Below are 14,902 nucleotides of genomic sequence, written 5' to 3'. Positions count from 1 at the left end.
GCCACTCCGTGGAAGGCTAAGGAATATGTGGCCAGACGTGGGCAGACGGACATCCTCCCGCTGCGGTGGGAAAGCCAGCACGGCCCTGGCCCTTCGAAATGGTCAGCCTGGACGAGCCAGGAAACCACTCTGACATCCGGTCAGCAGGAATGCTGTGTTTTCACTTCTGCCTATTTTGAGCCAGAAAAGAAATGAAATGGAGGGCCAGCTAGGCCCAGGAGAAGGGTAGGAGAGCGCTTCTATGAGATAGGCTTGGACTAATGTTTTGTGTGTGTGTGTGTGTTTTAATATACTTCATTGATTTTTTATAGAGAGGAAGGGAGATGAGAGAGATAGAAACATCGATGAGAAACAGATCAGCTGCCTCCTGCACACCCCCTACTGGGGATGTGGCTGCAGCCAACGTACATGCCCTTGACCGGAATCGAACTTGGGACCCTTGAGTTTGCAGGCCGATGCTCTATCCACTGAGCCAAACCTGTTTCGGCTGAACTAATGGTTTTGAATCTACTACTTTTACATTTAAGTTTATTAAAGTGTATTCAATTATGAGGGAAAATAAAAGAAACCCAAAATGCTAGACTAGATTGCTGAAGGTCATGGCTGGGACTTAAAAGTGTTTTAATAAAGGGAGCGGAAAAGTCTTTAAGGATTGGGAGTTATCACTGAAAACACTCTGGAAGGTTCCCAGAGTCACGGCAGCGAAATGCTCACAGCAGCTTCTCTGCACCAAGCACAAAGTGGCCAGGTGTTCGATGTTCACTCGATGAATATTTCAACACAGCCAAGGAGCAGTCACCTTCTCCCGCTCAATCCCAAGCAACATCCTCTCCTGACTGTTGTTTCGTGAGAATTGCCACTTCAAGTGACCTGAGCAAAGCAGAATTGAGATAAAAAATTACTTTAAAAAATCTCTCTCTAAGCATTTGCCCTATTTTTTGGTGTTTATTGCATGCATTATGTATCTGGCAAAAAAGACAAATAATATCCCTTTGTACCACACTCAGGGATTTTGTAATATTTTTAAATTTTTTTTGCAATGGAAGCTCTGTTGTCTGATCTACTGAGAGTCTGTTGTCCTACTTTGGTTTTCAGGGATCCTGGGCATGCAAAGGTGGGTCACTAAATAGAAGGTCTTTGTTTAGTCTGTCTCTCCCCTCCCCCGCTCCTTTGTTCTCCACTTCCAAACTTTTAGAGTTTAGACAATGCTATCGAAAGCCAGGCCAGGATACCACCAGTTAAAATAAGAGGCGGCCGAGACAGGTTTGGCTCAATGGATAGAGCATTGGCTTGGGAACTGAAGGAATCCGGGTTCGATTCCAGTCATAGGGCATGTACAATACCTTGGTTGCGGGCACAGCCCCAGTGGGGGGTGTGCAAGAGACACCTGATCGATGACTCTCTCTCATCGATGTTTCTAGCTCTCTATCTCTCACCCTTCCTCTCTTAATCAATAAAATATATTTTAAAAAATAAAAAAATAAAAATAAAATAGGAGGCAATCCTTTTTGCTCAGTTTTCTGAAAAAGTTTACAGAATTATCTCTATTTAGCTTTATTTGTTCCTCCTTGAAATTCTTAAAATTCTTTGTGTTTGCTGTTTCCAAATGAAAAATGAATGAATCAATTGCTACAAAAATATTAGCATAAAATTCAGGGACAGCCTATATAACAGATCTCCCATTAACACATTATTGTGGTCGAGATATACTCTATGTATGACTGAAAAAATAGTCATGTAAAGAATTATATTTGGTAATTCTATATCTTGGTAGAATATTGTTTCATAGTCTGCGAAGACCATGGAATCCAAAGATCTTTCTGGCTACCAGGTGCTGTTTAACGGAGCAACCTAGAGAAGAAAGAGTTGAGATACTGGTCTTCTAGAGAAGCCACCGCCTCTGTTGGCATCCCTGTCACTTAAGGCTGCCTGGCCACACTGCCTTCTGCTCCAAAGGTGGCGGTAGGAGTTCTGAAGTCAAGAAAGACTCCATGAGCCGAAACCAGTTTGGCTCAGTGGATAGAGCGTCGGTGTGCGGACTGAAAGGTCCCAGGTTCGATTCCGGTCAAGGGCATGTATCTGAGTTGTGGGCACATCCCCAGTAGGGGGTGTGCAAGAGGCAGCTGGTGGATGTTTCTCTCTCATTGACAGTTTCTAGCTCTCTATATCTCTCCCCTCCTCTCTGTAAAAAAAAAAATCAATAAAATATATTAAAAAAAAAGAATTATTTAAAAAGAAAAAGAAAGACCCCATAATTTTGATGTAGACAGAAATAGTAGACAAAATGGTACTAATGGGACTTTGATATAGCATAAGCAGTAGCACAATCTGTAAAAATATTTTTATTGCTTTCAGAGAGGAAGGGAAAGGGAGAAAGATATAGAATCACTAATGATGATGAGAGGGAATCGCTGATTGGCTGTCTCCTGGGATTGAAGGGACAACCGGGGCTTGTGTCCTGACAAGGAATCAAACAGTGATCTCCTGGCCCACTGGGCCACGCTGGTTGGGCAGGGGTAGCACAAAATAGTACCATAGTTTGCAAGGCCTTTTGAGGAATGGCCCAGGAATTTAGTCATCATTTGGGAAACCTGAGCACTAAACAACCTGCTTAACAACATAATTTTAGACTACCATTCCTTCATAAATTTGTGATTATCTGTGGAGATCCTTTGCAAAATGGTAGAAGGATCAGAAACAAAACACCGAAAATAAACTTGATTTGTTCTACCCACAAATAATGGGATTCCGATTATGTACCGTGTTGAAGCTCTGTGAGTAGGTCTTTGCAGTGACAGGCCGGTCAAGAGTGACTGCCAAATCCCAACGCAAACACAGGTGGTTCTCAACAAGTTAGATCCAGATCAGACCCTGTTAGCTCCCCCTTTCAAACAAATCTTGCTCACTGCTTTTGTTTACAAAAGTAGACTCTCTGCCAAAGAAAAGAAGGAAGAATTCTCTTGCAGGGCCAGCATTCAAAATTACTCATTATCTCTACAAGACACCCTAATGCAACCCAAGCACAATGCTTAACTTCTGTTTACTAGAAATCTCAAATTGCCCTGGCTACGAGATCCATGATCTTGTCCATTTTGCCAATATTTAGCATCTCTATATAAACAAAAAAAAGAGGAGGAGGAGGGTTAAGGTAATGTTTTATTAATTATATACATTCTGTTTCCCAAATGCCGAAGATACATTTTGCTAAAAGTTAAAGATCAATTAATTTTTATAGATCGTTGGCTTTAAAGCACCACAGTACATTCCTCCAAAATGACTGAACTTCACAGAAAAGTCTTTGGGATTAAAAAAAAAATTTTTTTTTTCTTGTAAAAATAGCACTGCCAAGATCCTGACAACTCAAGAGGGAGTACCCTCCTCTTATCCTTTTCCAGCTATTGTTATCCATCTAGAATACTTGTTTTTATGCTTTCCTCCTGGATAGTAAGCCTGTGTAAAATCAATAAAATATATTTTATATATATATATATATTTGGTTTCAGAGAGGGAGAAAGAGAGAGAAAAATCCTATCTAATAAAAGAGTAATATGCAGATTGATCATCACTCCAACATACAAGATTGCTGCCCCCATGTGGACCCAAGATGGCCACCACAAGATGGCCAGCAGGGAGGGCAGTTGGGGCAATCAACCCTGCAGGGGAGGATAGTTAGGGGTGACCAGGCTGGCAGAGGAGGGAAGTTGGGGGCAAACAGATTGTAAGGGAGCAGTTAGACATCAATCATGGGAGTGGTTAGGGGGTGATCAGGCTGGCAGGCAGAAGTGTTTAGGGGCACTCAGGAAGGCAGGCAGGCGAGCAGTTGGGAGCCAGCAGTCCTGGATTGTGAGAGGGACGTCTGATTGCCGGTTTAGGCCCAATCCCACCTGGATCAGGTCTAAAGGGGCATTCAGACATCCCTCGAGGGGTCCCAAATTGGAGAGAGTGCAGGCTGGGCTGAGGGATACCCCCGCCCCCTGCTGGCCCCATGCATGAATTTCATGCACCGGGCTTCTAGTTAATAATGAGAGAATCGCTGATGGGTTGCCTCCAGCACGCCACCTACTGGGGATTGAGCCTGCAACCTGGGCTTGTGCATTTGACCAGAATCAGACCCAGAACCTTTTAGTCCACAGGCCGACGCTCTATCCACTGAGCCAAATTAGTTAGAGCCACAATTGAATAAAATAAAACAACTGTTAAAGAAATGAGCACAGAGGTGGTGTTTGGCTAGTGGTGGGCCATGCCAGTAACCAGTTTTGCTTCTTCAGTGGCAGCCTGCTGGAGGCACCATACTGCATCCTGTCTGCTGCAGGTACCTGGGCATATTTGGATCTGCTGGGGTCAAAAGATCACTGTAGCTAATCTGTTTCACTACAACTCAGACCAGATGGAGAGCCTTTTCTCGCTTAGACTCACTGAAAACTGGTAGCCCTGTGGCTAGCTTAGCAATAGGTTAAAGCACAGTGTTGGGGAGCAAAGAAAGAAACTTGCCTTTCACGTTTGAGACGCCGCTTCAACATGTCCCAGGCTACCACGCATCCCTGTCAACTTCACCTCGATGGCAGAACTCTGAATTTTCCCAGAATGCTTCTCCCACCCTACGATGTGTGTGCCTTTGTTGGACATCGCGGGCACCTGCTACGTTCTGCTAATCAGATCTAATCAGCCCGATGCGGTCCGTGTAGTAGCCCAGCCTTGGACTGCGGCCTGATCAAGGTCCCAGCAGACAAGCTGTGACAGCGATGCGTAAAATTACACTTCCAGCTGCAAATAAGCTGCCTGTGATGATCTCTGCTCATTGGAATGAACAGACAAGAGTTATTTTGGAAGGATGCCATTTGGAGGGAAAGTTGAAGCAAATTTTGAGATGAACCTCAAAGGATTTGAGAGATGGGAATGGTGTGAGCAAAGACAGAGAGATGAGCAAATGCAGGCTATAGAGAATGATTGGTTGGGTAATTGATACATTTAATAGGTATTTATTGAGCACCTAGGAAGTGCCAGTGACTTATTTTGCTGAGGGGGCAGAGTAAGGAAATGGTACTTCATTCCGAAGGCAACTGGAAACCACAGAAGGTTTGCAGGCTGGAGAGTGATATGAGGAGAGTTGCTCTTTATAGAGATTATTCTGGCCAAGGAGGCTAACATTGCAGCCGGAGGAAGCACTGTGGATCTGAGCTCCAGTGACAACCGTGAAGAAGGAAGAGGCAGGGCCAGGTGAACAAATATGGAGGAGTCAGCGACAGACTCCAAGGTTTTGAGACTGAGTGACTAAGATCCACAAAAAATGATGAAGCCAAGAGGAGCATTCAGTATTAGGCAGAAGGTAACAACAATAATAGCGGGTATTATTAGACCGGGCAGGGGCTGGGATTGCTTTGGTTCACACATTTGTGCCCAGCACGTGGCACAAGGAGAATACTGGATAAATATTTGTCACAACACATGTCAAATGCTCGATCTGACTGAATTTTCACATCCACCCGAAAAAGACTGTGTAATCATCTCCCACCTGCTATCAATTCTATTTTTAAAAATATATATATATTATTGATTTTTTACAGAGAGGAAGGGAGAGGGAGAGAGTTAGAATCATCGATGAGAGAGAAACATTAATCAGCTGCTAAGGCACATGCCCTTGACCAGAATCAAAGAACCTGGGTCCCATGAGTCTGCAGGCTGATGCTCTATCCACTGAGCTAAACCTGTTAGGGCTCTATTTATTTATTTATTTTTTAAAACTATCTCAGGCATATACAAAAATATAGGGAACAATATAATGAACACTCAGAAATACCTCTTCTTCAGCTTGAGAAACGAAGCAATACAGGTGTTGTCATTATCTCCACTTTACAGGTGGGAAACCCAAGGCTGTGAGTGGTTAAGGTCACATGCTCAAGGTCACACAGCTAGCACATGCAAGAGCTGCGATGTGAATGTAGGCCTGTCTGCTTCCAGAGCCCCTGTTCTCAACTAATTTTGTGTGTGTCAGTGTGTGTGTGTGTGTGTGACATGAATGGGACATCCCGGTAGAGTTACTCAGCAGGTAGACAAAAAAACAAACAAAACAAAACACTATGTGAGACAGAGAGCGAGTACAGGACTAGAAATACCAATATGGGAGCTATGTGAATAAAACGATGGCTGAAGGATGGCAGCTAAAAGGCAATAAACATAATGAGTGGTCTGAGGACAGACACTTGGGCTTGAGTGACGTGCCTTCTCAGAGGAAAAACAAAATATAAGAGACTCTGAAAACCTTGTGTGTTCCCAAAGTAAGTGCTCTATTTACGCCGGCCTAGAACTTCCCTCTTGGAGCCTAGAATTAGGGCCGAGCTGCCTCCTGCCCTGGGACTCCATGCTCAGTATGTCTGGCATAGGCTAGGCTAAAGACAACACCAATACTCCGCACCATCGAGTCTACAAAAGTCCTGAAGCTCAGGATGCTCTTTTTGCTCCAGGCAGAATCCCAAATGCAGCTCTCACCGTACTGGGTATCGAATATGCTGCTACCCTGTTTCCCCGAAAATAAGACAGTGTCTTATATTAATGTTTGCTCCCAAAGATGCGCTAGGTCTTATTTTCAGGGGATGTCTTATTTTCCCATGAAGAAGAATATGGTACACATTTATTGTTAAATGAAAATAAAGGAGCCGAGACCGGTTTGGCTCAATGGATAGAGCGTCGGCTTGGGGACTGAAGGGTCCTGGGTTCGATTCCGATCAAGGGCATGTACTTTGGTTGCGGGCACATTCCCAGTAGGGGGTGTGCAAGAGGCAGCTGATCGATGACTCTCTCTCATCGATGTTTCTAACTCTCTCTCTCTCCCTTCCTCTCTGTACAAAATCAATAATATATATATATATATTTAAAAAAAAGAAAAGAAAGGAAATTTATCACCTGTATACGGTACGGAAGTTCAGGAGTTGTCAACACAAACGAGACAAACTGTGAATCCTACAGTATCAAGAATTTACTCATTTAGTCAATGACAATCATGTCGTCATCTTCTGGAACATCATCATAACAATCCAACTCCTGAATTTCCTGGTGAATTTCTTGTGACTCCATTTCTTTCAGAATCAGTGGACCAAATCTCTCATGTTTACCCTACGGGGACCTTATTTTCGGGGGGATGCCTTATATTTCACTCAGAAGGAAACCTGTAGGTAGGTCTTATTTTCGGAGGTTGTCTTATTTTCGGGGAAGCACGGTAGCTGAGACTGGGCTTGTTCAGAGATGCGTGCCCTCTACCATACAGAACATGGGCCACTGAGGTTTATCAGAATGGAGCGGGGTTTCACCGAATTTGTAATCATTAGCAATACTACCCACCGAGGAAGCATTTCTTGGCCAGGCCAGAAGTTTCAGTTGCCTCAGAGAGATGTAAGTATTCTGGAAAAAGTCTTGCAAGTGTTTTTGATAAGTATCCAAATCTCCTCAGGCCATGAAGATCACAGGATTTTGGGAAAGTTCCCAGTAAGTATCAAGTTTTTATTTAAAAAATTACTATAGAGATTTATATACAACTAGAATATGTGTGTGATAAAAAAAATTTTTTTCCTAAGAAGATGTTTTCTAGAAGTCTGGCAACATAAATAGAGTAGATTAGGACTTGGCGTGTGACATGTGTACTCAGAGCTTTTTGATGGCATTTTGAACCCCTTTAAAAAGGTCAGAAACACAGAAGTAGAGACTAGATTATTTTGACTCTCTCGGTTACTACGGTCTGAACACGTGGCCCCACGTGCCTGAGTGATGTGGGCTTGATAGAGTTCAGGTGCACGTAATTGAGTAGGATTGAAACCCACGAGAATGTTGTAAACATCTTGACCACACCCTTTATCTGGCTTTAAAATAAAGACACAGCTTGTTGTTGGTGGCACTGTCGATAGGTCTCCATCAGAGAGGAGAACCCCATAGAGATCCAGCTTTCTTCTCTTGTCCATCTTTTCTCAATCCTTCACCGCCCTCTCTCAGGGTCACTGAACCTGGCTGAGCTGGCTCGGCACATATGGCGCCCAACCTAGGATCACTATGCCATGGCCATGCTGGCTTGCCCAAGAACGGGTCCCTTGGCACCACCCGTCTCCTGAGTGCCTGTGAAGGACAGCATTAAATGCTGACTCACAGAGTCATGGCTACCGGTTTCACAAAGGCGAAAATCACTGCAACCTCACGCGGATGGAAAAAGGGGGCGCTTATGATGCTCCTTGGAATCCTTTTGTGAATGTGCAGCAACTAGGTCTTCACCCTCGTGGGTAATACTTCGCTTGATGGTGAAATAGTTTCGTTGAAATACACTTATTTTCCACCCAAGATTCACAACTGCCAAAGAAGAATGGCCCTTTTCCAAGCCACTGGGCAAAGGCCGGTGTCTTGTCAGCCTGGGTGTGTATCCATCCGCCAGTCAGGTGGTGGTAGAGGAAAAGCTTTCTCCACTTCTCACTTCTTGGTTCTGAGAGGTTTCTGCTGTGTGAAGATTCCCAAGATGCACCATCCGTTCAAATGACCTGTGATTCACACCAGACATGCCACATATCAAACTTCGGGAGCTAATGGTCTCCTGTCCACCAATTATTTTCTGTATAGTTAATACAGAAAATGGAGGGAGTAGATTAATCTCTCCGGGGCTTCTTTTGGCATTTCCTCATACTCTGCTGCCCTCTTGGTTAGTTCACGTCTCATTGCCTTGGTGTTATCCTTATCGCTGGAATTGAACTTAGTATCCTTCTCCTCTGAGTCTTCCTTCAGTCACCCAGCATCTGCCATTGTATGTCGGGCACGACCATTAGTCAATTAATGTTAATGTTTCTTAAACAAATGAATGGCTAGTTTCATGTTTTGCCCAGTGTAGGACCAACATGGTCAGGCAAGTCAATATCCTAGCTCCTCTCACTTCACTGCTCCCCAAGTCTTGCTACTTTTTCAATCTCCCCTGCCACACTGGGCAGTGGTTTAAAGCAGCAGTGAAATGTGGGGATGTGAGGCAGAAAGTGCAGAATGGCTGTCAGAGGTCCGCACAGTCTGGGATCTAATAGCCTGGACAGTGACTGGGGCTGAGGGACAAGCCCAGCAGGGGTCCTGAGAAGACTGTTAGCGCAAAAGAAAATGTTTATGTATAGAGACCTCTTTCCCTTTTGTCATTTTATTTCTAGTTTGCTGTACCTTAATTTATCCCAATAACTTGGATGTAATTCTTTACCCAGTGTAAGCTAATATTGATTTTATCACTGTGATTTACAAAAGCTATATTTTGAACTAATCAGCACATCTTTGCATTAAGCTATTTAAATTTCCTGGATTTAAATCTTGTCACCTGCCAATTCATATCTGGGATGCTTAAAACACACACACACACACACACACACACACACACAAATATATGCTAATATGCAACAGGTCAGAAGTATTTGTATGCAAAAATTACTCACCCAGTAGAGTAAACTCTTGATTAGTCATGAGTAGAGGGACTGAGAGTCCTGAAAGCACATAATTCCAAGATCAGTAATCCACTCACAATGCTCTCCGCAGCCCACCAGATAGAGTACCGTTAGCATTTGGAGACAGAAGCTACCTTTGAGCTCATCCTCATTATAAATGCAAAGTCTGCCGTCAGTGTGGACTTGTACCAAAGAGCTGCCCGCTCTATTCCAGGTGTTCTTTAGTAAGGGAGAAATGATCGCTCTGGATCAATTTTGTCAGATGCAAATAGCAATTGATTGTGCTTCTCCGAATTGCCCCCCAGATCGGTAGGAAGATGAAATGATTTTAAAAAAAAATGTGACGGAGATCTGTAAGTTTAACAGTAAATGATTGAAGAGACCTGCCTTTGGAAGGCTGCAATGTGCCTACCAGGCATTGGCCAAGAGGTTAAAAAGTCTCTACAGCCAAAGAATTTACAATCCAGTTGGAAAAAGAGGTGAGAGCTAGGATAAAATTGGATATTACCCTAAGGACTACGTAGTTTAATGAAATTTTAGTGGTGGTGGAGCATTGTACACTCAAAATTGCAGGAAAAGTGGTGTGAGGTGGTGGTGGTGGGGGGAGTGGGGGTCATGCATTTTCTTTGGCTTTTCCCAATGGATTGATCTTAACAACAGCAACTACTAAATAACACCCTAGCTCAGTGGTCAGCAAACTCATTAGTCAACAGAGCCAAATATCAACAGTACAACGACTAAAATTTCTTTTGAGAGCCCATTTTTTAAAACTTAAAGTTCTTCTAACGCCACTTCTTCAAAATAGACTCGCCCAGGCTGTGGTATTTTGTGGGAGAGCCACACTCAAGGGGCCAAAGAGCCACAGTTTGCCAACCAGTTGGCCTGCAGATGAAGTGTCTCAGGTTGATTCCAGTCAAAAACATATGCTCCTATTGCAGGCTTGTTCCCCACCGTGGGGCGTGCAGGAGGCAGCCGATCAATGATTCTCTCTCATCAATGATTCTGTCTCTCTCCCTCTCCCTTCCTCTCTGAAATCAATAAAAAATATTTATTTTTAGAAAAATGATAACTTTCTCGTATAGTGGATGCTTTGTTTCTGTTCAGTGAAGAGGTCAGTGAAGATGGCAGACGAGCAGCCAACACTGTGCCGAGGAATAGCTGTCTCTTCCAACAGTGTTGTGGCAAGCTGGTGAGAGATGCCTGCCTCACTAGGTCACCTCTTAGGGCCCCTACAGCGCTGCTGCCACTTCCACCCTCATTCCCAATGCTATGCGGGCTGCTGGCCTGCTGGTCTGTCCAGACAGAGCCCGCTGGGCCCTGATGGACCCAGAGCACACGCGGCAGCAGCCTTGGAGGGCTCCACCCTGAAGCCCCAGGATCCTGGGACGCCCTGGAAGGAAGCCGATGGGCCTGCGGAGCATGCTCTCCCCCACCCCTCCTCCGAGAGGCCACACCCAGCACCGGGCCCCCTCTGTGTCTTGGGGAACAGCTGGCTGCCCCTCCTCAAAGGGAGCGGGTGGCAGCCTTTGAAGAGAGAGAGGAGGCGGGGCAGGTGCAGGTGCAGGTGCAGGTGCAGGTGCAGGTGCAGGAGCGGAGCCGCAGCCTCTAGGGCCGCGCGGGCACCTCGCGCTCCCGGCCCGCCTGGCGCCGCGGCCGCCGCACCTGGAGGCGGAGCCAGCCCCGCAGCCCCGCCGCGCCCGCAGCCCCCTCCCCGCCCTCCCGCGCGCCCGGACACGCCGTGCGGGAGCCCGTCCTCCCAGGACCTGCAGCCGGGCCGCCATGGAGCACATCCGCACGCCCAAGGTCGGTGCGCGGGCGCGGGGAGGAGGGCGGGCGGGGATGCTGAGCTGGCGGGAGGCCGGGCTTCCCCGCGGGGCGCTGGCCGCGTCCTCCCGCATCCCGGGGGGAGGCGGCACCGAATCCGGGGAGGAGGCAGCGCCGCCCCGGGTTCCCCCGGAGCCTCAGTCTCCCCTCGCTGCCTCCAGGCCCGGCCTGGGCGGATGCTGCACCTGGCCCCTTGTCCTGGAGGGTGCTCGGTGGACCCAGGGGTGGGCGGGAGGGAACCCCAGTTGTCTGTGGAGCAGCGAGGCTGCTGATCTGCAGACGAACGCTCCTTTCTGAAATCTCTCCGTTCTGCTGCTGGCTTTTTCATTTCTGTAAATCGCCCCTTGGCAGCTCTGAGCAGGAAAGAGACATAAGCCTTCCTGATGGCAGGTGCAGGGGATGCACCGGAAGCTTGTTGATTCTAAATTTGCATTTCCTGATGGAAGGGGACTTCTGATTTGAAGTCCTACACTGCTTAGAAGGTGTTTATAATTCCCCTTGCTTCTCTCCCCCCCCCCCCCCCCCCCAATCATCAGGCCATGAGCTGCATTGGGCCTTACACAGGGCGGATGATCAATATTCACTGCAGATTCGATGTTATCAATCCTTCAATCCTTTCCTCTTCCTACCCTTTCCGGCCTGTCTGCTCCCTTGGGGAGAAGAGTGCAGCTTAGGGGTTCGTCCGCTGGTGTGTTTTGAACCCCAGCTTTTGAACCCAGGGAACGCGAGGGACCCCCGACCATTCCAATTAAAGAAGGCCCTCCCAAACCTTCCTAGTCACTCACAGTGTGCTAGGAACATAATTCAGATGGGAGGTGATCCACTCCCATAAAAACTCTCAGCCAGCGAGAGACTTTATGTGAAAAGCCTATTGGCGCTCTCTGACCACCGCAGCTGTTTCGTTTCCAGCTTGAGCTCTTATTCCTAATCCAGGTTCTGGAAGCTGGGTCCGAGTGCTTCCAACAGTGGTGGGCAAACTGCGGCTCGCGAGCCACATGCGACTCTTTGGCCCCTTGAGTGTGGCTCTTAGGCCAGCTTAGGAGTACCCTAATGAAGTCAATAACAATGTACCTACCTATATAGTTTTAAGTTTAAAAAATTTGGCTCTCCAAAGAAATGTCAATCGTTGTTCTGTTGATATTTGGCTCTGCGGACTAATGAGTTTGCCGACCCCTGGGTTAGAACTAAGGTAGCCCCAGGGATCCCACGCATCTCACGGGGGCGAGGGCGCCATTTCTTACCGGACTTGGTAAAAGGAGGAAGACCAGTTCGTTCCCTTTTAGATTCCGGAACGGCTCCTGAGTAAGCACCCCTTTGTAAAAGCGCGTTTGCCATGGCCCGTGTCAGTGGAGGAACAAACCGTTCGGTTTGCTAAAGAATGTCCGTTCCAACAGTAAATGTGAGTTGTTTTCATTTTGCCCGATGGAGTTAAATTGTTGCTTCACGGTCGGGAAATTGTAAACGTAGAAGAGAGTGCCATAAACCACAAGGTAGGTGGCTCCGAGCTTTCAGAGTCTGAGTGCTGCTGAATAATTTATCCCGGAATGATGACATGAACCACGGATTCTCTCTGCCCTTGCCAAGGGCATCCCTTCTTCGTAGTTTTCCGACAGAATGTGAGTTTGGGAGGGGGAGTGAAGGCCTTTCTCGTCCGTTTTCAGGCTCACCCTGTACAAAGCCACGTGAGGCAAGCTGTATTCTTTCTTATTCTTAAAACTGGTTTTCATAAACACCTTCTAAGCAGTGTAGGACTTCAAATCAGAAGTCCCCTTCCATCAGGAAATGCAAAGAAATGGGGAGAAATGAAGAATTGTCTGAAAGGTCATTGAATTGAAGGTCATTAACATTTAGGACGATGCGGGTGGAAACAGACTCCAAAACCATAGAGATTGGGTGGATCCGGTTCATGTTTTCCATTCATTTCGTTCCACAAGTATCTGTGAACGTTGGTGTGCCGGGCCCTGTGTTAGGTCCGAGAGAGCATGAAGCATCACAGAGTGCCCAGGCTGGAAGAGGAAGCAGCTGTTAGTCTGGACAAGCCTGTGTACAAGGACCGTGGGCAGGGAGGGGAGAAGGCAGGGAAGATGAGCTCTATCATAAAGGGCTGAGGGTGCTTTGGAAAGAGCTGGGTCTTAACGTGCAAGGAGGCCTGGAGGACCGCGAACAGTGGAGACAGCTGTCATTCATTGTGTGAATGTGATGCATTGTAATCAGCCCATCACAACTCCAGGAAGCTGGGAGGCGAACAGGGATGAAGACAGAAATGACGACATGACTCCTCAAGGCTAAACAGCATCTCTTTGCATTTTACGTTTTTAAGTGCAAAATGCAAGTTCACGGTCCAAACGAAAAAGAGAACAAGACAACTTGCAGAGAGTTTATTGCAAAATATATAATTATTGGCGGTCATCTATTCATCTTTACCTCATGCTTCTGTTATACTCTAGGGTGCTGAATAGGTAGCTTGTCTTAAACTTCACGATTTCATGTCTTGGGTGAAAGCATACACAGAGTTGTTTATCTGACCCACGCTGGGCTTGAAGTGAGATTAATTACGTGGGTAGCAGGGGTTTATTTTAAAAGGAAAAGAAGTGCATGGTTGTGTTATTAGGTACCGTTGCTTTCCTGCTATAGTGAGAGTCATTCGCTTGCTCTTGGTAAATTCTGTGATCTCCATCACAACCTCTTGTGTCCGCCTCAGTGTTGGGAGGAAAGCTTAAGGAGACAGATGCACGTGCATAATCTGGAGTGCTTGCGATAGTTCTTGGGTGTGTGTGTGTAACTGAAGGCTCTACGGAGCATATGCTAAGCAGAGTGTTTCTCTCCCAGAATGGTTCCTCTAGACTAGAGCAGTGATTTGCAACCTTTTTTTTTTTTTTTTTAATATCTCATGGCACACATAAACTAATTATAAAATACTAGAGGCCCAGTGCATCAATTTGTACATGATTGGGGTCTGGCCAGCACCGCCCCAGTTGGTGGATTTGGGCTAGGCCTGTCGGAAGGAGAAGGTGAGAGGTTCGCCAGCTGGCCTGGCCATGATAAGTGCCTGATTGGGGCAGGGCCAGCTGGGGAGAGGGGCTGGGGAGGAGGAGGGGAGAGGGAGGCTGTGGGTGGGATGTTGGTGAAGGGGCCAGAGGCCTGGGGGAGGGGCCATGTGTGGTTGGCTGGCTGGCCCTGCCCCTTTATCAGTGTGTGGGTGGGGCGCTGATCAGGAGTGGAGCTGGCTGGAGGTAGGGGCCTCAGTTGGTTGGGCAACCGGGCCCTGCCCCTGATTGGGGGATGGGGCGATCAGGGGTCAGGCCAGCTAGGGGGAGGGATTGGAGGCCAATCAGGGTGAGGGTGGCCCATTGAGGGTGGGGCTGGCCAGGGGGAGGGGCCCCAGGAGGTTGGCTGGATAGCCCCACCCCAGATCAGGCTGGTTTGCTGTCCACAGTGGGCTCCATAGGGACTGTTTATTATGGTCATTACGGTGTTCCGGCCGCTGGCTTTTTAGATAGATAGATAGATAGATAGATAAGATAGATGATAGATAGATAGGTAGATAGATAGGTATTTTATATTTTATATTTTTTGCTGATCTGACAAAAAATAGGTATTATTTTGATCCATTCACACCTAACAGCTATTGTTGT

At 46.7% G+C, this 14,902-nt stretch overlaps 1 protein-coding gene across 1 annotated transcript in view; it reads left to right on the top strand.

The window, feature by feature from the left end:
* The first annotated feature begins 11,101 nt into the window (after positions 1-11,101).
* MTMR7 (myotubularin related protein 7) overlaps positions 11,102-14,902 on the top strand; it is a 90,867-nt gene continuing 87,066 nt past the window's right edge. The window contains exon 1 of the mRNA XM_036454676.2: positions 11,102-11,246. Within this exon, the coding sequence (XP_036310569.1) occupies positions 11,223-11,246 (24 nt within the window). The 5' untranslated portion in view covers positions 11,102-11,222. The remainder of the gene's footprint in view (positions 11,247-14,902) is intronic.

Source organism: Pipistrellus kuhlii, unplaced genomic scaffold (genome assembly GCF_014108245.1).
Source record: "Pipistrellus kuhlii isolate mPipKuh1 unplaced genomic scaffold, mPipKuh1.p scaffold_m20_p_3, whole genome shotgun sequence".
Taxonomy (NCBI): domain Eukaryota; kingdom Metazoa; phylum Chordata; class Mammalia; order Chiroptera; family Vespertilionidae; genus Pipistrellus; species Pipistrellus kuhlii.
Note: the sequence above shows the minus strand (reverse complement) of the source record. Positions and strands in the feature narration are given on the sequence as shown.